At 39.1% G+C, this 20,474-nt stretch overlaps 2 protein-coding genes across 4 annotated transcripts; both read left to right on the top strand.

The window, feature by feature from the left end:
- Positions 1–1,485: 1,485 nt before the first annotated feature.
- Positions 1,486–17,586, top strand: git2b (G protein-coupled receptor kinase interacting ArfGAP 2b). Of its 3 annotated transcripts, none has more exons than XM_023419575.2 (20): positions 1,486–1,703; positions 2,262–2,395; positions 2,571–2,683; positions 4,187–4,292; positions 5,097–5,183; positions 5,271–5,401; positions 6,602–6,696; positions 6,809–6,854; positions 7,177–7,225; positions 7,342–7,414; positions 7,507–7,604; positions 7,725–7,836; positions 8,330–8,481; positions 8,589–8,741; positions 10,990–11,199; positions 11,361–11,450; positions 12,050–12,132; positions 12,872–13,024; positions 14,325–14,388; positions 14,703–17,586. In XM_023419575.2, the coding sequence occupies exons 1-20, from the start codon at positions 1,652–1,654 to the stop codon at positions 14,910–14,912; spliced, it is 2,211 nt and encodes a 736-aa protein (XP_023275343.1). In that variant the 5' UTR covers positions 1,486–1,651; the 3' UTR covers positions 14,913–17,586. The 3 variants fall into 3 exon arrangements, with proteins under 3 accessions (XP_023275343.1, XP_023275342.1, XP_087033611.1); XM_023419574.2 differs by having other exon boundaries at positions 7,174–7,225; XM_087177485.1 differs by lacking the exon at positions 11,361–11,450 and having other exon boundaries at positions 1,487–1,703; positions 7,174–7,225.
- Positions 17,587–17,673: 87 nt separating this feature from the next.
- On the top strand, positions 17,674–20,379 carry LOC111664803 (glycolipid transfer protein-like). Its single transcript, XM_023419578.2, has 5 exons — positions 17,674–17,928; positions 18,388–18,446; positions 18,590–18,723; positions 18,840–18,990; positions 19,191–20,379. The coding sequence occupies exons 1-5, from the start codon at positions 17,826–17,828 to the stop codon at positions 19,371–19,373; spliced, it is 630 nt and encodes a 209-aa protein (XP_023275346.1). The 5' UTR covers positions 17,674–17,825; the 3' UTR covers positions 19,374–20,379.
- The last annotated feature ends 95 nt before the right edge of the window (positions 20,380–20,474 follow it).

The raw sequence follows: 20,474 nt of genomic DNA, 5'->3' as shown, positions 1-20,474 counted from the left end.
ATTTTGGTGCCTCATAAAAAGTTTCCTCGTCCCATTTTCCCTTAAAATCATATGAGCCTGATTATTTTTCCCACAGGTGAAACACATTTAATGATTAAACCTAAAGAGACTCTGCTCAAATTATAGGCCTCAAGAAATTAATTATAACAGTTAGACTGCCGAAAGAATTAATCCATTCATATAGCCTACAAACATACTAGGCACAACCTGAAATTAAAAGAGAAGGAAGCTGTGTCCATTAAGCTTCAGAAAACAGAAAAGCTAATTTCTTTATTCCCACTCACATAAGCACTGAAATGAATGGACTCGCACAGACAAACTATCTAAATTCCCAGTTGGCAGGGAAAAGATAGACCTAGTGTGTGTGTGTGTGTGTGTGTGTGTGTGTGTGTGTGTGTGTGTGTAAGAGTTTAGATAGACTTTGCCACTCAATCTGCAGCAACACGACTGCTCTGAAGACAAGACAAAGAGAGAAAAATCTCTGATTCATCTTTTTTAATGACTGCTGGATAGGTAGCCATGATCTTGTGACTGGAGATATGGCAGTGTACAGGATGATGCAGTGAGCTTTGGTAACCAGAATGGCGCAATTTCATGTAATACCATGAATAATCACCTTGAATTAACGTTCAACATGAAGTAGGAGACAGTGAAATCTAGAATACAGACAACATTTTGTGTAGATGTATAAAGAATTTGTCACGAAATTGATTGACTACAAAGCCAACAAATCAAGACTGTAATTAGCCATAAATTAAATGCATTTAGGGTGAAATTTAACTTGGGGAACTGCATGTATCTTGACAGTGCAGGTGGGAAGAGAGCACTGATTGAGGATATATTCAATACTTTAGCCAGGGAAAAGTATAAAATACAATGCGAATTATTTTAAAGGAATACAAAAGGTTTAACAGCAAAATACACTTAGGCTACATATCAAACAAAAACACACTCATTATTCAGTAATCAATTGTACTATGATTATTGGTGCATTCATGTTTTAGCAGCATTAATAACTGGTTAAGGTGGAGCAAATTTTAAGTCATTTATATGTTCTTAATTAGTTTAATCTAGGACGATCACATGTGTTGTCAAAGTGCAGCTGCCAGATAACTGTCATGGGAATGAAATGTGGTGGGTATAAGTATATAGTAGCACAAAATATAAATATATAAGTAAAGTACCTCAATAACTTGAGAGGCAAATAGATGCTGGTAAAAGTGAGTCTGGTTTGTGTTATTCATACCCAGCACCATATTTTTAATTCCACTTGTGGTGGGCTACAGGCCAAAGGTTGACCAACACAGACACAACCTTCACATTAATAGTTTGCATCCATTACCAGGCCCGTATTGGTGGTGAATAAGACGATATAGGCCTAGGCCCTAGGGGCTAGTGGGAAGACAAGACAGCGAAGGAAGCAAGGAAGGAAGCAGACAAGGAGGCAGAGAGGAGGCTGCGTGAGTGTTGGGATGGGACACCGCTTTGTTCAACAGTAGGGGAGGGCAGACGGGCACAGTTGCTTTGCCTGCTGGAAGCGTTAAATACAATCTATTGGGGCTGACTATCCTGTCTTATCTTCGTCCAGCTGTGTTACAACGTACCTTATAAACATTTTTCTTTCGTGGACTCTGGGGATTTCTATCAAGGGATGTCAAAGCGAGTGCGAAGCAGAGAGGTCTGCGCTGATTGCAGTGCTCCGGGTATGATGTCAAACAGGCTAGCTGTAACGCTAGCTCCCTGGCTAACCAGCTAGCCCTGACTACAACTTAACGTCCAGTTAGCTAACCTAGTTAACATTGCCAAACGCCCGTAACTAATAGGCAGTTTGTTAGCCACATGGTTAATTGTGATAGTAGTAAATTATTTTGTTGTAGAAACATTTGTTAACATATGTCGTGTCTGTCTCTTGCCTGTGTATTCACGCGAACTTGTCTGAATCTGAAACTCTTTGGTTGAAATGTATTTAATGATGGTTTATGGGAGTCTATCGTATCTATCTATAGCTTAATTAGCTACCTTGCTAACTTACCCACGCCTGGTGGCATTAGTAATTGTAATGATTTTTTTTTGAGGTGTCGAAGACATTAGGAAGCAACTAACCTGGTGGGGTTAGATGTGGCTGTCAATTAGCAAATATCCTTGTCTAGCTAGAACCGATGGATTATCACAAGTGCTTTAGTTTAAAGTTGTGTGTAACGTCATTATTTAATTACCGTTAGACTCATGCGTCAATTTACATATTTTGCATCTTGTTCTAGAGCCACGCTGGGCCTCTGTGAACAGGGGTGTGTTGATTTGCGATGAGTGCTGCAGCATCCATCGAGGTCTGGGGCGACACAGCTCTCAAGTACGACATCTGACTCATTCTCCGTGGCCACCCTCCCAGTTACAGGTGAGGAGACGGGGACACAACCCCCACACATACAAAACATCTAAATGCAAATGGACAGAGTCTATTTTTCATATAGGTATTGAGGTTGCACAATCAGACACATCATTAAGTGGTCAGGACTACCATAAGTAATAGATTCAATTCATGTGATCTGTTTTGTGGTTTCATGTTTTAGATGGTCCAGACACTGTATGGCAATGGAGCTAATTCCATATGGGAGCACAGCCTTTTGGACCCTTCCTCCTCAGTGAGTGGGAAGCGCAAAGCAAACCCCCAGGACAGAGTTCAGTAAGTGCTTTAAGGATTTGATGTGTCAGACCAGATTTTGGTAAGCTTGTTTGCTCTTTTGATATAAACCTCTATTGGCAAAATTGATTTTCAGGGTTAAGGTCAGGGAACATGCATAATTGGCCCACTGTACCATGAACGTGACTCATGGCCAGTCAGTCTCAAATCACTTTAAGAACTTAATTAAGTTGGTCTGTTGACATGCAAATGGGGTAATGCACAACAAAATGAATGTTCAGAAAATGCAAATGGCAATATACTAATCATGTTAACTTTATGGGATCGATTTGACAATTTTTTTTGACTAACCAAATGAGTCTGCAAGCAATAATTTTGAAGGGTTTATGCAGCTTTTCCTTCATTGTGAATGCTTTTTAACTAGCAGTATGGACCGTAGCTTAGAAGACACAACAAAAAAACAAAATCTGTGAGGCAAAGAGATGTGATGTAGTCATCCAATGCCAGGTATAAACACTGTGTCGGTTTGGTGTCTGGCTGGTGGAGTAAAGATAAATAGTCAGCCATACATAAACACAGCCGTGCTCAGTCTGACCCTTACACGCAGAGCAAATGCATTCAATCAAGAGACAACAGACAGTTGCAGACGGAGAGTACGCATTGCACCAAACAGAAGGCAGCTGTCCTTGATCTCAAATACAACTTTTAAGATGAATGCTATTTCATTGGGCCCATCCACCGCAGGAACTTTTCTAGGGGACTAAGAGCCTTTTGAAGAACTAAACCTGTGTTTCTACCAGAGGGACCAGGACTAAACTTAGTTTACCTAGGATAGTTCAAGGTGTTTAAAAAAAGGTTCCTTCTCGAGGGATTATACTTTATAATGGTTCATGAACTGTTTTGGCAGAGTTTGCTGATTGATTAAACACAGATTGCAGCTGCTTCAACTTCTGTACCGCTTGATTCACAACACAAGGAAGTATTGACTTTAGGACTTTAGCTGAAGTTATCTCATTGTTTATTAACTTTAAAAACAATGTCAGGCTTTGTTGTTGACTTCCCCTTTAGTTTAATATAGTATACTGTACTGTACTCTTATCTGTACAGAGATATAAGTGGTCATATGACATGGAGGAGGGATAGATATTTTTTGAATTTCAATGTGAATTTGCAGCTCTAACTTCAAGGGAGGGTGTGGGGTTCACAGAAGGGGATCTTCTGGTGAAAAGCTACCTTCATTCTTTTTCTCCTGATTGAAGTAAAAGCAAGATATCCAGAATCCTGTGTTGTGGTAGGTTGGAGTGTGTGATGGAAGAATTGCTTTGCCGCCAATCAAATACTGCACATTTATATTTGCAGATGTCGTGCCAGATTTCAATATCAGACATCAGGAATCCCCAGTTGAATAATGTTTTAAATGTTGTTTGTCTTACACAAACACATATAAGCTGGTTATGTGATGTGGTAGTCACTTGAAAATAGAAATGGCGGTCCTGATTTTCAGTAGTCTTGGTTTTAGATATGCATATCTTTTGTTGTTTTCAGCCCCAACAAGACAGAGTTCATCAAGGCCAAATATCAAATGTTGGCCTATGTCCATCGGATGCCTTGTCGGGAGGATGACAGTGTAACCGCAAAAGACCTCAGCAAGGTGAGAAATTGCTGTTTTTGAATTGTTTATTTAACAGCATTTATTAGATGTACGTACAACTAACCCAGCATTATCCTATGTGAATAATCTTCTTGGAGACAGTAAAACCAATGGCAGTGTGGAGAAATTAAATCACATTTGTTTTCTGAATGCCACGAGTTACACCCATGTTTTTCTACAGCAGAGCGAGTGCTTTTTGGTTTTTAACTTTGATACCCAAGCACTTCCTATAAAGTTCAGAAACGACATGGCCTATTTATATACTGATACTTAGCATTCAGTGCTGCTGTGACATACTGCCACTACTATTTTCTGAAATTAGTCATGCTCATGCTTTGTCTATCAAATAGTATAGCCTGTGACCGACCTCAACTCTCAGCTGCCTCTATATCACACTCTTCTTGGATTTGTGCAATGAATTCTCAAGTATTCCTAATGGCAAGATGGATTATAGGAATAAGAATATAAGGCATTTCAATAACCATTTATGGTTAACTACAACTTAATTCTTTGATATATAAAAATAAAAGTGCAAGAATGCCTAGAAGGTATAAAAATGATATTTTTGTGGCATGCAAGAGTTTTTGTCTTTCATGCAACCATAAACTTATATTGTTGTATCTGTGTACCTTTTTTAAATGATACCGCCTTAAATTTCAATAATCTTAACCTTTTATCATTCATATTTGTTTTATGTATTTCCAGCAGAATAATGCATCATGTCCCTCAAATGTATGCAGTAAAGCCAGAACTCTGTGTATTCACAATCAAATTAAAACAAAGTACTTATCAATATCATTTCAGCAACTCCATTCCAGTGTTCGGACGGGAAACCTGGAGACCTGCCTCAGACTCTTATCTTTGGGAGCACAGGCCAATTTCTTCCATCCAGTAAGTCTAGTGGAATAAGCAACAAAACAAATTGTGCAAGTTGACATACTACTAATTTTTCATCATTACATTGTTTTGGACCCACAGGAGAAGGGAAACACCCCACTACACATAGCAGCAAAAGCAGGTCAGATGTTACAAGCAGAACTGCTGGCAGTTTATGGAGCTGATCCCGGGGCTCTGGACTCCAGTGGAAAGACCCCTATTGATTATGCAAGGTAAAACTGGGTCTACATTTTAATTTAACACTTGCTATTTGTTCTATGAATTTTTTTATGAGGAGTGTGGAGTTTATACCGACATTATACAATTTTCTTAACGTCTTGTGATTTTAGAGATTCCACAATGTGGAACTTACTGTTTTGAGGCATTTAAGTCTATGGCAAGTCATAATTAGGGAAGTTCATGGGCCACTTCTGTCCCGCATTATTTCTGGTGAGCTCTGTGATCTAATCTCACAGCGTTGGCTACATAGAAAACATAGTTATAGTTCTTATTGTTGTGGTTTACGTAACTACCCGGTAGCAAGGCTGCAAGCATCGCCTTAACAGATGCAGCCCAGCTCACTGGTGGCTGTGCTACAGGAAATGATACACATCCTTTGGAGATTTAAAGTACACAGAAAAAAAACTGATGTGAATATAATATGTGCACTATTTATATACTGATGTGATAATGAGGAAATGTTGGACATTGTCACTTAAAAGAATTTTCAGATGGTAACCAAAAACTGGTAGACATAGCCTAGTGAGAAACTGTGAAAAAAACAGTCACCAGCTGAAATAGCTAAAATATTTAGCATGCCTTGCACTACAATGAACACTAGACACAGATCCTAGTGGCATTATGTCAGAGTCTAACTAATTCAATAACGGTGACTGAGACAGGAAGGGAGGGGAGGGAAAGCTTGTGTAGCAAGTATGGTAGCTGACTCAGCTTGAGTAGTTTAGCAGAAGTTGGTCTGAAGACCTAGAAATAAAATATACAGAAGTAAAATAAAAGATAATGGAGCTGACAGTGATATGTCGTTTTAATTATTAGTCTATATATTTTACTAAATAGATGACATCTGCATTGCACAGTAATGCTAGCTAAAAATCATTGTATCAATAAAGTATTGCCTTGAGTTAAAGAAATTAAAGATTTTATATAATAATTATATATTTTCTGGTGCATAACTGAGGCTTTGTCTAAGCTTGACTGGTCTTGCTCTGTCACCATGACCAGCTAACACCCACAGACCTGCTCCAATTCTATGCTTAATACATTACTTGAGGCTATCAAACCAACTTTGTACTCTGAATGAGAGTCACAATTATAGTGGAGACATAGACTAGTATAGACATCTGAGGCATTCGGTAGCTTTAGTACAGAGCTGTATTTCTAAAACATAACCTTTTTATTCCTAATCTGTGCAGACAAGCCGGGCACCAGGAGCTGGCAGAAAGGCTAGTGGAGATCCAATATGAACTCACTGATCGGTTAACATTTTACCTTTGTGGTAGAAGACCAGGTAAGTGCAGTATTTACATCAAGCATAGCTTCTGTATGGCAATGGAGAGCTAATATTTCTTTTTCTTTTTTGTATGGTAATCACTTCCTGTTATGTCCTTGTCGTGTTGTAGATCACAGAAATGGGCAACACTTCATCATTCCACAGATGGCTGACAGGTATGCTCCAAGTTGTTTTCATACTTTCTAGTTAAAGTTTAAATCTTGTAATGCACAGAAAATAATACAAAGTGATAGTATCAGCTCCAACAGGCCACTGGCTGCTAGTTAATATTATATGGTTTTGTTTTATTGTATATTATAAAGGTAACATGACAGACATTCACAATATAATTACAATCGTATTTTTCCCATGCTGCATTGGATGGATAAGAAATAAGTAAGTGTGTTTGTTACCTCTGCCATTGTTTCTCCTTGTTTCTGTGGATTTTTTTTAACAGAAAAATAATCATCTTTTTTTTTCTTTTTTTTTTTTCAGCAGTCTGGATCTGTCAGAGTTTGCAAAAGCTGCAAAGAAGAAGCTGCAGTCGGTGAGACATGTCTACTTGTGATCTGTTTCCTATGAGTTCCAAAATGTATTTTCTTTTTCACTTGCTATTAAGTTATTCTGAGAGTGAATCAGAAATTCTGCTTTATTTTGTTCCAGCTAAGTAACCATCAGTTTGAAGAACTTGCCATGGATGTTTATGATGAAGTTGACAGAAGAGAAACAGATGCTGGTGAAATTCCCCAAATTTTCAAAAATATATAATGTATAATGCTGTAATATATAATGTATGTTATATATAATTTTTACTTTGTGTTTTTTCAGTGTGGTTGGCCACTCAGAACCACAGCACACTTGTAACCGACACCACAGTTGTACCTTTTCTGCCTGTCAATCCAGAGTACTCGTCTACCAGAAACCAGGCAAGGGATTGCACCAGTTTTGCCCCCTGTTGAAACTTCATTTTGTTATGTGAAGACTGGATGTAACAGTGCTTTCATGTTTTCTCTTTCTGTTGTGTTTTGATGCATTTGTTTTCCCAGGGTCGTCAAAAATTAGCAAGGTTTAGTGCTCATGAATTTGCTACCTTGGTGATCGATATTCTAACTGATGCGAAACGACGGCAGTGGGGTAATTCCTGCGACAGTCCCAAAGGTAGGCTATGTCCTCAAAGTTATTTTATTTTAGCAGCTAATGTACTTTTGTTTTGGGTTTTCTTATTTTACATATTGCAGTAAATGCACTTCTTAACTTATACACAGAGGATGGGAGAGGACTGAGAATAAGCAGTTAAGAAAACATAAATTGGTTGGTGCAAATGAGATGCAGAAAGACAGTATTGAATTTTGCATTCAAATGTGGCCCTTGTGGGCCAGCTTTATAGGCCACAATTAGAGTGTAGACCATGTGCACTAAGACTGCCAAACACAGATTGTGAATTGGGGCTTTAATAATGAACACTTGTGCATTCTGCAAGTCACAAACCACATCCCAGCCTCTTTTCTTCCTGGTGCAATGTTTGGGTTGATAATGAAGAGCAAGTCCTGATTTTTGGATTCAGTTAAGGAAAATGACATCTGTTCCTTAGCTGTGTAGCTAGCAGGGCCTGTTTGATCTCCAGTCTTATGATCTGGTGGTCTTTCTTCAGAGAATGTGGAGCTGATCCTTCAGGGAATAGACAGTCGCCATAACAGTGAGAGCCAGGACAATGACCAGCCAGATTATGACAGTGTGGCATCAGATGAAGATCCAGTCCAGGAGGCCACTTGTGGGGACAGCTGCAATGATGGAAGGACCAAGGTTAATGTTTGTTGGACTCTTTTACTCTTTTACAAATGAATACGTCATGTTTTACTTTTTAAACTGACCAAATTCCTTCCTGACCTATGTAACATGTTCTCGTGCAGAGCTCAGAGTCGTCTGACCTCTCTGATGGACCAATCACAGTGCAGGAGTATATGGAGGTGAAGAGTGCCCTCACTGCATCAGAGGCCAAAATACAACAGCTTCTCAAAGTCAACTGTCACCTGAGTGAAGAGCTGCGAGTGATGCAGAGCAAGGTTAGTGAATTCACATGTAGTTGATAAACAAAGTAGATTTTGTACTGCAGATTGTTTATACTTTTTTATTGCAGGTGATTTGCATGATTTTAATTGGATAGTAGTTTGCATTAATTTTTCAAGATCCATATTGAGAGGTCTGTTGCACAGGATTTATGGTACATCTTCTCTGATCCTAATTGCTCTGGTTATTGATCACTTCCAGTTGCATCAGGATTACAAACAATATGCCTTGTTGTGACATTATTACAAAGGCTAGTTATTGATAATACTGTTGTATTCTGTTCTCCGATGAGTGAAGTGTCTTTAAGTGCTTGAAACTTTCTCTCTTTGCAAGTCTGTAAAACAGTCAGCCTTTAAATGCTGTGTGTGCCAGACCTGATCCTCCTCCATGATACCAGAGACATTTAGTGATTTAATTTCACCCAAGTGCATGAGTAATTCATGACACGCCTCAATTAAAAATGGCACTATGTATGAATCACTCTGTGTTTGAATTTGTAGCTGCAGGGAAGACTAGAGTTTGGCATATAAATGAATGAAACTACCATGGGGATTTTACATCATGGGTGTAACACAGAAAATGGCTGCTGTGTTTCATGAATAGGTGAAATTCCTGTGGTGATAATTAACAGTCACCCCAAGGAATCTGCTATGCTCCTCAGTTAGAGAGCATAGCAGATTTGATGAATTTAATGTGATCTAAAATTCATACAGAGGTCCAGGTCACATGTTAGAAGTACTAATCCACAAACAGAGACGACATGATCCACCATCTTAAATCTACTGAACCATCAAACAGGGACGAGTCACAAACCACCTAAATGTGATTAATAGTGTTAGAGTGTGGGTGAATCTCTGGAGTTATCGACTCAGTGCTCACCACAACAGAAATGTCATTGAATTGGCTCCACAACACTTCCAGAAGGCACTTAGTAAAGTACTGGCAAACCACAACAACCCACAGTCATGTTATGTATATATTCATTCCAAGCATATGTATCCACTCAGTTCCTTATTTCTTAGTATTTCCAAGTACATTCCAAAAGTACATTTTCCCCTAAGCACCAGTGGTATACATTTAGATATGCACATAGTTGCAGTTTTATTTTCAGAGGTTTTGAGGAAAACCCAAAGTCTTAAAATGTGTGCCACCACCCCAACACAGTGGTGAGAATATTCTGGTTATTCAGCAAAATACACAAACCTTGGTGTGGACATTTTGTACTGTTATTCTCACTATTATTCACTTCTATCTTTGGTAGATAATATTTCCGAATTAAATGGGGTTGGTAAATTTCATGAAATTTAGTTAACTATAGGATCATTCCTCTGTGATCTAATCTGAATCCCATCAATCACCTTAAATCTCTTACTGCTAGACACCTGATAAGGTTGTCACGTGTGAAAGACCAGAGGGTTTGTCACCTACAACCCATTTTTGAAGATGGCAGCATTTCATTTGGTTTTCTTCGATGCCTCAAAGCTTCACTGTCTAGTTTCTTTCCCTCTACACTTGGCTGAAAGACAGTGTTAACACAATGTACTACCTCCTGCTGGTTTATTTTCTCCTTAACCGTGCTGCTTTTCCCTGACATAAGTTGCATTCCTCCATTCTAGTCCCTTATCTTCCTCACCCTTCTTGCACCCACCAGAACCTCAATTGGTGACACAGAAGAACCCTAATACATTTCCTAATATATAAGCTAATTAACCTATAAAATCTCCTTTTTAAATATTCATGTCTTGTAAGACAAAGGACCAAACTGTAGTAAACACAACTTTTGTGTTTGTGTTTGCCTGGGAGCATGTAGTTTAGTACTTCATCTGATATCCTAAAAGTTAATTTGTTGCCTTTATATCCTAATTTACATAATAATATTGACAAGAAGCTTAGCAAGTTATGTTTCCCATCGCCCTTTTCTAAACTGAAAAGTGCTGTTCATGTAAATAAGGGCACTACTTACTTACTACTTTTGTTTTTTCAGGGTGTCGTACTTCTGGTGTTTCTGTCAACACACAATGTCATCACTTCATTTGTCAAAGAAACAAACCTTTTGTTGTGAGAAAAAACTTTGAAGGGTAAACCAAAAACAAAACAGTGGTGAAGAAGAACTCCACACAGAGGAATTGCTTTTCTCCTGCAGACTTATCTGTATTCTACTCTATTATTGATGTCTGGCCGAGCTTTTGTAAGGAGATCAGCCCACAGCTAGAGTTGAATTGAAAGATATTTTGTTCTCTACAGCTGAACTCCCTGCAGACTGAAAACACATCTCTGCGATGGCAGACCCCCAGCGGACAGCAACACCTCCAGGGGCCCTTTGGTAGACACCCACCACGCGGGGGTCGTGCCATGTCCATGTATGAGACAGGCTCTACTCCGAGGCAGTACCCCCACCGAGCCGAGACAGCCCGGCATGAGGACGGAGTCATTTTACAACCCTTCCCAACCAATGTAAGTACAAAAGCACCAATGTTCCTGCTGGATTGTCCTCACAGGAGGGCAGAATAATGATGCCTGGCTTGGGGCTGGTGTTGGTTTTTCATTCATTCATTCATTCAATCATTCATTGCATCTCAATAGAGTATGCTCAACTTGGTTTGACCCCTTTCTAGATTGGGAGGGGTCCTTTGGGGACGGCTGCTTCCTCCCTCCCTACCTTCCCCTCTTCCCTGTCCTGGTCGTGGGACGAGAGATCTCGAAGGGTTAAGTACTGAAGTTTAGTCGCAGCCCAGGGGATGGTGAAAACCGTCCCCCTGCTTGACCCCATAGTCTTCTCTCTCCTGACCTGTGTCTTCAAACTGCTTTTTTTATCAGTATCACCTTTCTGCATGCATGCACCACAGTGCCTCTGCTGCAGTTCAGTTACCTGATTATCTCCAGCTTTTCCTGTACAGTGAACCTCAACCAGAGCCGCTGCTTTCTCTAGGACACATCAGAAATGATGATGAAATGTTGCACGAGAGAAAGTTGTTTGAATGATCAAACAGCAGAGTCCAATATCCAAGAAGGATAAAATGGCTCATAACAATGTACCACTGATAAGAGGACCGACAGTTTACGTTGGGATTTCTTTGCATCTACTAATCGCATCCACTGCAGTATGCACTGTTACACCACAATGACCTTGTTGTATATTTCCTGTCTTTTTCTATTTATCTGCTTTAAAACCAAATGTCTTATAGTGTGGTCATGGCTTTGTTTTCAGAAATGCATGATTCAGTTGCTCCTGTAATAAGTCTGTACTAATCATATACACTATATGCTGCATTTGATTGATTGTAATCCACTGATGTGTCTATAGGGCTGTAGTTTGGAAGGACGGAGCACCATGTTGGAAAATGATTGCGACACTACGCCTAACCACTCTGAACTGGAGGAGACTGGGTAAGACATTTTTAAAGTTGACTTTGTACCCTCCTGTCCAAAATGACAATGACTTACACTAACTGTTGATTTTAAAACACTGTTTTCTCTGCGGTTTATACACTTTACCACTGATTTCTTTGCTAAAATCATCTGATTGGTTCTTAAAATTAATACATATAAATTTTTCATTTATATACCAACTCTTGGCATATAATGGTTTCATTGATTTTAAGTTTCATGCAGGATTAACTGACATAAACTGCCATTAAAAGGAAGGAAGGAAATTAAGTAAGAAATGCCCAGAAAGAAGCCTGAAATTGAAGTAATGCGAAGCTTTTTCTTCTTGTTTCTGGTGCTACAGATGATGACGTTATTGTATCAAAAGCTTGCAACATTAAAAGTCACATGAAGAGGGGGGACAAAGCTAGACTAATATTAGTTTTGAGAGATTTTTAAAAAGATGCCTTGATTGGTTCAATCTGTCTGTACAGCAGTGGGACTTTCACCTGTCTGATGTAAGCTGCCAGTTGCAAAAAATCAACATATGAAAAAGAGCCAGCAGCCCTGTACGTCATCTGCCTCTAGTTGTTCTTTTTCCATTTACATACTTAACTCAGCTGTATTTTTCAAATTACAAATCAAGCTGCTGGGTCAGTCAGTGCACTGCAAACCTTAAAAAAAAAAAAAAGTTTTTCTCAAAAGTCTTTAATATTTAAGATAACATATATAAACCTTTGTATTATTTCTGCACATGTAGCAGCCCTCTTCCATCCTCTGATGGTGTGGAACCAGAGGAGGGTGAGGAAGATGCCACGCTGCCATGCACAGAGGACGTCATCTGCAAGACGGAGCAGATCACTAAGAACATACAAGAGCTTCTGAGAGCTGCCCAGGAGACCAAACATGAAAGGTAGTGTATGATTATGAGAGAATATGTAAGTGATAAACAATGTTATAATTAAATGGCATAAAACGAGTCAACTTCTGAAAGAGCAAATATATTCAAAGATCAGATCTTCTGATTATTTGACATGCTATAAGCCATAGTGTGCATCTTGTCAGGCCATATATTTCATCTGTGCCTGTGTTTCTGTCATTTCGTCTGCCCTTTTAGTAAATGGCATAACTCTTATCTCATCCCCTTCTAGGTCAGTGATTTTCAATAGTTATCCTCTGGGCCCAGGGCCCTGCTGGTTTTCATTCATTTTAGCTAGATAACTGGTAACTGATTTTCACCTGAGTTGCAATGCTATCAGTCACATAATATAGAAAACCAGCAGAGCATTGGAGACTGGGATTCACTGTTTTTGACCCTTGTAGACCGGCCTCTGTCCCTGTGTCGTAGAAGCTCTGTGTCTGCTGGGGTTAGGCCGTGTGTCTTTCAATGCAGCTGACAGGAAACAAACACCACATGTTCATGTTCCCCTGTGACAAGCCAAATTCACAGCGACTAACTGATGTTTCCTGTATTTATCTGTTTGTTAATGGTAAATGGTCAATATATCACATCTTATTTCTTCAGTGTAAAGATTTTGAGGTTAACACTCCATAGCATCTACTTGAAGCTCATTGTTTTTTTTTTTTGCTTAACATGCATAAACATTATGGTATTATGGAAGCTGTGAACATTTGAACGTTAATTCTTTCAAAGATATCACTGGTCTAATGCAGGCATTCACAGCTTGATTATTGACTTCTGCTATTAGGATATCGGTCTCATGGGCCAAATAAAATTGCTTTCAGTTTGAGTATAAGTCATGATGTTTATGTATTTATCCTTTCATACAGTGTCACTAAAATGAAAGTTTTTTTGTTTAGAACTCTCAAGAACCATGTTGTTTTTCACCCAAGCTGGTTATCTCTGATTTCTTCTGCACCTGTACTACTTTTGCATATGGTTAATCACATTATCAAATAATTATGGTAGATGCGTAGTGCATCAGACATTGCAGTCTCCCATTTGATGATAGTAGCACTGTGTGAACATTGTGTCAAAATAGCACAGGTTAATTGTAAATATGTGAATGAGATGTACAATGTACATTATCTCATTACGAGTGTTCACTCATAAAAGGAATATGACCTCAGGCCATTCTTTTTAAGTTTCTCGATGGGGAATGTTTTGCGGTAGTTGTTTGGTGTCAGTGTTTTTATATGTGACATAGGAGTGGTTGATTATCCATTCATCCTTTTGTCTCCATCTACAACAGCTTTCTTCCTTGCTCTGAAAAGATCTGCATGGCTGTGACAGAGATGGCCGCCCTGTTTCCCAAGGTAAGATGACTCCCAGCAACAGCGTGGCGTCCCTCTCCCGAGTAATTAAAAGATTTGTTGTTTGTTTGAAAACAGCTAAAGGGAATTACTTGTCTAGATGGGTAGGCCTTGCTCATTGCATTACCTCGTTTTATGTTTACCAATTATTGGATTACTTTTTTTTATGTTTACACACACACACACACACACACACACACACACACACACACACAAAGTGCCCATGGGCCTACTGACCACAATGAGAGTTAATTTTATGGGCGTTGTCATGTGAGTCCCTTATTGAGTCTCTCATCATCTCTCTTTCCCCCCCGCAGAGGCCATCCTCAGAGACTGTGCGAGGGTCTCTGTGTCTGCTCACGTCGAGTGCCAGCCGACTGCATGGAGAGTGCCAGAAGGCTGCGGATCACAACCCCTGCCCATCAGACATCCAGCTGGTAACTCAGCAGGTCATCCAGTGCGCCTATGACATTGCCAAAGCTGCCAAGCAACTTGTCACTGTGACAACCAAAGAAAATAACAACTAACTAAAACCCAAAGACATTTCTGATACACCCAAAATACAGTTTATCAACGATGTTGCTAATTAATCATTTAACACCATGTTTTGTTTTCCCATATTAATCAGTGTAACCATTTACATACATTCCTTGAGATGGGAAAATCTGAAAAAAAGATATACCATGCAAAATTATAGATCATTCAAAAGCTTTATTTATTTAGTTGTTTTGTGCCATGGTATCATGGAGTAAACAAACATCTTAAAAGATATAGGACAAAATTAGTTACAATTCTCAGATCAGATTAATCCACACAATTTCCAAAAGTGCAATGTTGTGTGTGTGTGTATATATAAAACAATCAGAACAACAAGCAGTTGAGCTTTCTACATTGTACTTTTGTTCTTAGTACTTTAGTGGACACCAGAGGTCATCGATTGTGCTCCTTGAGTCTTGTTTCTGTCATGGCTGAGCTGCCAGAAAGGACCAATTGTCTACAAGACACCGGCCATCAAGGATCAGAATATATGAACCTTAATCTAATCCAGTGACATTGGTTTATTTTACTTAAGCCATTTTAAATGTTTGTTTGTTTGTTTGTTTTTTGTAAGATCCAATGATAGTATTTTAATCTTGAATCATCGTGATGCCACTTGCTTAGAGTTCAAATGTTTGTTTCGTAAGCAAACTGTGATTAGAAAAAAACAGCTTCAGTGCATTGAGCACCATGCAAGGCCAGCAGTACCAAGAGTGTGCAAACTTTCATTCCATCCAGTCCCTCCGTGCTGGTTAAAGATGTGTTTATAAGCAAGGAGGTTTCAGTAGTTTTTGGAGTTCTGTTACAGCCATACTTCTGATGTGTGTGCGTGCGTGTCTGTGTGTGTGTGTGTGTGTGTGTGTGTGTGTGTGTGTGTGTGTGTGGGCACGCAGTTGACAAAGAGATGGCCTCGATGGTCCGTGTGAAATCCATTTTGAATCAATTTTAATAGCATTATGCAAATATATAAGATGTATGTATCCATGTAATTCTTTATCAAAATAATCCAAATGCTATTCTATTTATAAACTGTATGTCATACCTCTAAGAAAATATCAATGTTTATTTTCATAAGCTTTTGTTTAACATGATGCTCCTCACAGGCTAACTTTTGTTCTGAGGTTTGGGACGTCTCAGCTGGCAGTTAGTTATAGGCAACTTGTGATCACTGTTTATTTGATGTGGTGCTGTAACTCCGGTGTGTTAGATGCTGCCTCTGGTCAAATGCGTACAGCTATGGTTTACAATCAATGATAAAGTAAATGTGCCCTCAAAGTTAGAGTACCTGTTGTAGAACCTGGGTCTAATGTGTCACTCATTGTTGTGAGCCAGAGGTTTGAGCCAGCGGTGGAAAGAGAACTAGAATACCACACACAGGTGGAGTACAGATAAGTCAGTATTACCCAAGTAGGAGTAAGATTACCTTTGTTCATTCAAAAGTAAAAAGTACCTCTTTTAAAAACTTGTTACTTTAATTTACTTAGTTACATCTGGTCAACATTAAAGAACCCAGTGCAGCATCCTGACTGTAACCTTTTCAATATGAATATTCAGCACCATCCCTTAAGCAGTCCTTCTCAACTTCAGTAATGCTTTCCAAAGGGGAGAACATCTTTTCTTTATAAGAAAGCTTTATCAGAAGGCTGCGCATGGGAGGAAAAGAGGGTCAAAGCTTCTTCAGTACACATTATTATTTTATTAATGTCTACTGCTAATTTAAAAAGTTTTAAGTCATCCTTTTTAAAAAAAAAAAAAACAACAAATCTTTACTCAAGGTCCACTTATTATATTTTTCGTGAACTTTTAGCTGCATCCCAGTTTAGGAGTTTGTTACGCAGATCATTTTCTCAAATTTTCTTTCTTTTTTTTTTTTAAATATTGTTTCTTTGTTAGAAATTAAAAATGTATTGTATTTTTGTATTTTCTTGTATGGTGGTCTGATGAGAGAACTAGTCATGCAAACTTTTTTTTTAACCACCAGTTACTTTCATTTTTCTTGTTTCAGTGATGCATTCAATGTTATTTTCATTTTAATTGGCTTTAAATAAAAAAAAGTCATAGGTTTTAAAGCAAGACCATGTAACTTCACCTGAACAACAGCCACTGTGGCCATAACTGAAACTACAACGGTAAATGCTAAAGTGTAGTGCAAGAACAGACCCCACCACATTTATAAAGCAACAGCTATCTGAAGTTTGGCAACATTAGCTACCATAAGTGGTGGTACTAGTGGTCACACCAGACTGATTACAGCAATTTTTAGCAAACCCACTCAGTGTAATGAATTCAGCTATGGTTCATTTTATTGCTTATGAATTAAAAATTCCAATTGCAAGAGGGTGAATGTGTTAATTCCTCTTTCCAAAGTTGGATCGTCTTGCTTTAAATCTGAGTTCATTTCAAAATAAATATCCTGATTGGGCCATGAGGACATTGACTAATACTTTTCCAAACATAGTTAAGTTATTCATCTACAGAGAAAGTTAAGAATAACGTTTTTTAGACTGTGGGCTACGTGGACAATTAAGTGCATGTATTCAGTTACTTTCCACCCCTGGTTTCAGCCCTGACATGTAATTCCCTGTAACTTATAGCCTACCACTGCCTCTGTGGTTGAAAACAATCCCTGCCTTAGGTATAATAAAGTATAATTCATACCTCAAACGAGCTCAGTGACGTGTTTTGTGTTGAGTGTTGTGGACATACAACTGTTTTTTTTTTTTTTTTTTAACCATTTTCAACACGCCCATGTTTAATCTCCCACCTGTCGGAGAAGTACGAAAGTGATAGAGACGGCGCTTCCCCCCCGCGTCTGACAAGAAGAGAGTTCCGGGTTCTTTCCAGCCGAGAGCTGCTCGCTACTACTACTGCTGCTGTTTTACCACGGCGATCACGGCTGGACCATGGCTCTTCTACTGGATAACCAATTCCCAGAGCTGCCTCCTGACAAGTCGGTAGACACAAAGTTATTCTTGGAGGCCGTATCTCACATTCCTTTATTTTTTGGTGAGTACACCTCTATCTGAAGTCGATAAAAACGTACGTAAGGTGACTCTTCTTAAGAGACGCTGCTGCCGCTCCGCAGTCGCCGTCACGGTTCATACTTTGCTGACTTGTTCCTCATGATATGTTGATTCAAATGACTTGTCCCTCGTCGGATCCCATGAGTGGGCCTTTTAAGATAGGACGTGGTTATTTTCACACACGGCTGAAGTGGAGCGGCTGGGTCACGGTGGGGGTCTGAACCAGCTGCGGCCGTGAAGCCTATAGAGAAACTCTTTGTTTACTCATTGAACAGAGCACACATTGACCTCATTGTGACTTAACTGAAACTATGCATTCACTGCATTTTTCCCTGTTTGTAAAGGCTGATTTGTATTCATCCTCCCCTCTCTGAGCCCGGGGACATGTGTGATGAAGTCATTCATATTTTATTGCTTTGCTCTCAAATTTCTTCTCTTTCAGACTGCTTGGGATCAAAAGTATTCTCAATTATCAAATCCGACATTAATGGCAATATAACGGTAAGATACAGATCTGTCTGTGTTTTTATGCCTCTGCTTGTAAACTGGTGTGTTGTCATACCACAGTTAGGAATTTAAATGTGAGCATGGGTTTCATGGTGCAGCTCCCTACTTGCAAACTCAACCCAAATATGCATTTTCAGAAAATTAAAGCGGTGTATGTTCAGGATCCTGCAAAGTACGTCACCCTGCAACACATCCTGGAGGCAGAGCGAGAAGCCCACGGAGCAGAATGGCCTAAAGTTGGAGCAACATTAGCTTTGATGTGGCTGAAAAGGTGAACACTCCCTGAACTCACTGTTATGTCATACTGTATGTTGAACTCCCAGCTGCCCAACTGAAGCAGACATACTCATTTTCTTTTTCTTTTTCAATACTGGGTCTCTCCTGCAGGGGTCTCCGTTTCATACAGATTCTGCTGCAGAGTTTGGCAGATGGGGACAGAGATGAGAACAACCCCAACCTGATTCGGGTCAATATCACCAAAGCCTATGAACAGGCGCTGAAGAAATACCACGGCTGGATTGTGCAGAAGATTTTTAATGTGAGGAAAATAAAAACCCTGACCCATTTGAAATTGTGCTTTGATGTTGTCTGAATATACAGCATCAAATAAGGCGTTTCTATGCAAGTTTATCTTGTATCCTTTAAGTATATTTTTTCTTGCTTTCTTGTGAATTGACCTTTGCCTCAACCAACTTCCAACTTATGTTAATGTATTTTTTTTCTTTTCGGTCATCGCAGGCAGCGTTACTTGCAGCTCCTTACAGGTCAAACTTCCTCAAGGCACTGTCAAAGGGAGAGGAAGTGAAAGAGGAGGATTGTCTTGCAAATGTGCATCAGTTCCTGCTTAATTACACTGCCACTGTAGATGCCATCTACGAGATGTTCACGAATCTAAACGCAGAGCTGGACTACACTGTTTGATGTCCTAGGACATACTGTGACTGGAGATGCAGGAGCGTCCTGCATCGCTATCTTCCACTAAGTCCACTTTTGAAAGATGTTTTTAATAGAGTTGTTTTAATTTTTGCTTTCAGTGTGGTATTTATTATTTTTGATTATGCCTTACTAAATATTAATACTGTATATTTGGTCCTAAAACTATTCAATTGCCTTAAATTTAAACAATCATTCTCGCAGAAGTTTATGTTTTATGTTCTTATATATAATTTCAATTAATTGCAAGATTGTCAAAGCAACAGGGCAGCACTCACTCTTATGCAGGATTTTGTTACTGTGTGAGTTGCTGTTTTATTTATCACATTAACTGGTGACTTTCACCTGTTCCATCAGGAGAGGAATACAAGACTGTAAACGCTGTTATAACAGGAAAACAGCCCTGTTAATACTTAACATTCAGATGTTCTCTGCCTCCTGAGCCCTGGAGTTCCCTCCGCTGTTAACCTGGGAGCAGCGGCCCCAGAAGTAATTCTAAAATTTTAATGGTACATTTCCAGTTGTATATTAAGTGCTGGAATCCACTGAGTGCCTTGGTGTTACTGAATAAATACATAATCTTTTCAAAGTAAGCTCAGAGTTTATATATTTACCATCAATTCTGTTTTGGAGAGAGAATATTTTTTCCCTTTGAACTGTGTGTGTGGGTGTGTGTGTGGGTGTGTGTGTGGGTGTGTGGGTGGGGGGTTGTTTAGATGTGGTTGAGCTGGTTTGTTTGTACTGTTCTGTGGCCTGCTTTGTTCCGATTTATGCCTCAAACTAACCTAAGTGTGACGTGACGGCATGTTATGGCCACATTTATTATTAAATGATTAATTAGATCAACATTTTCTGTATGAATACTTAAAGATGGTTTGTTTCTGGATAATCAGCCATGATCAGATTTGTTCGTATTTTGAGATCTTAATGTTTCACAAAAAAAAAACAGTTTAAACTGCTAGTCAAACCAATAAAAATCACACTTACACATTCAGTTCCTGAATTTTACTCTAGGTGGCGATATTTACTTGTTTTTTGTTTCTCTTTTAATCATATTTATGGTGCAGCTACTGCATGAGACATTTGAAA

This window comes from Seriola lalandi, unplaced genomic scaffold, assembly GCF_002814215.2.
Source record: "Seriola lalandi dorsalis isolate HSWRI2012SDOR001 ecotype SW California unplaced genomic scaffold, Sedor1 jcf7180002054606, whole genome shotgun sequence".
NCBI lineage: Eukaryota > Metazoa > Chordata > Actinopteri > Carangiformes > Carangidae > Seriola > Seriola lalandi.
Note: the sequence above shows the minus strand (reverse complement) of the source record. Positions and strands in the feature narration are given on the sequence as shown.

What these genes read in the sequence shown, in the direction of transcription:
- git2b (XM_023419574.2), top strand. Translation starts at nt 1,652, where the DNA reads ATGTCAAAGCGAGTGCGAAGCAGAGAGGTCTGCGCTGATTGCAGTGCT. An exon ending in ACTCGTCTACCAGAAACCAG is followed by an intron (nt 7,605 to 7,724) that starts GCAAGGGATTGC and finishes TTGTTTTCCCAG; the next exon opens with GGTCGTCAAAAATTAGCAAG. An exon ending in GGGACGAGAGATCTCGAAGG is followed by an intron (nt 11,451 to 12,049) that starts GTTAAGTACTGA and finishes ATGTGTCTATAG; the next exon opens with GGCTGTAGTTTGGAAGGACG.
- LOC111664803 (XM_023419578.2), top strand. Translation starts at nt 17,826, where the DNA reads ATGGCTCTTCTACTGGATAACCAATTCCCAGAGCTGCCTCCTGACAAG. An exon ending in GCTTTGATGTGGCTGAAAAG is followed by an intron (nt 18,724 to 18,839) that starts GTGAACACTCCC and finishes TCTCTCCTGCAG; the next exon opens with GGGTCTCCGTTTCATACAGA. An exon ending in TTGTGCAGAAGATTTTTAAT is followed by an intron (nt 18,991 to 19,190) that starts GTGAGGAAAATA and finishes CGGTCATCGCAG; the next exon opens with GCAGCGTTACTTGCAGCTCC.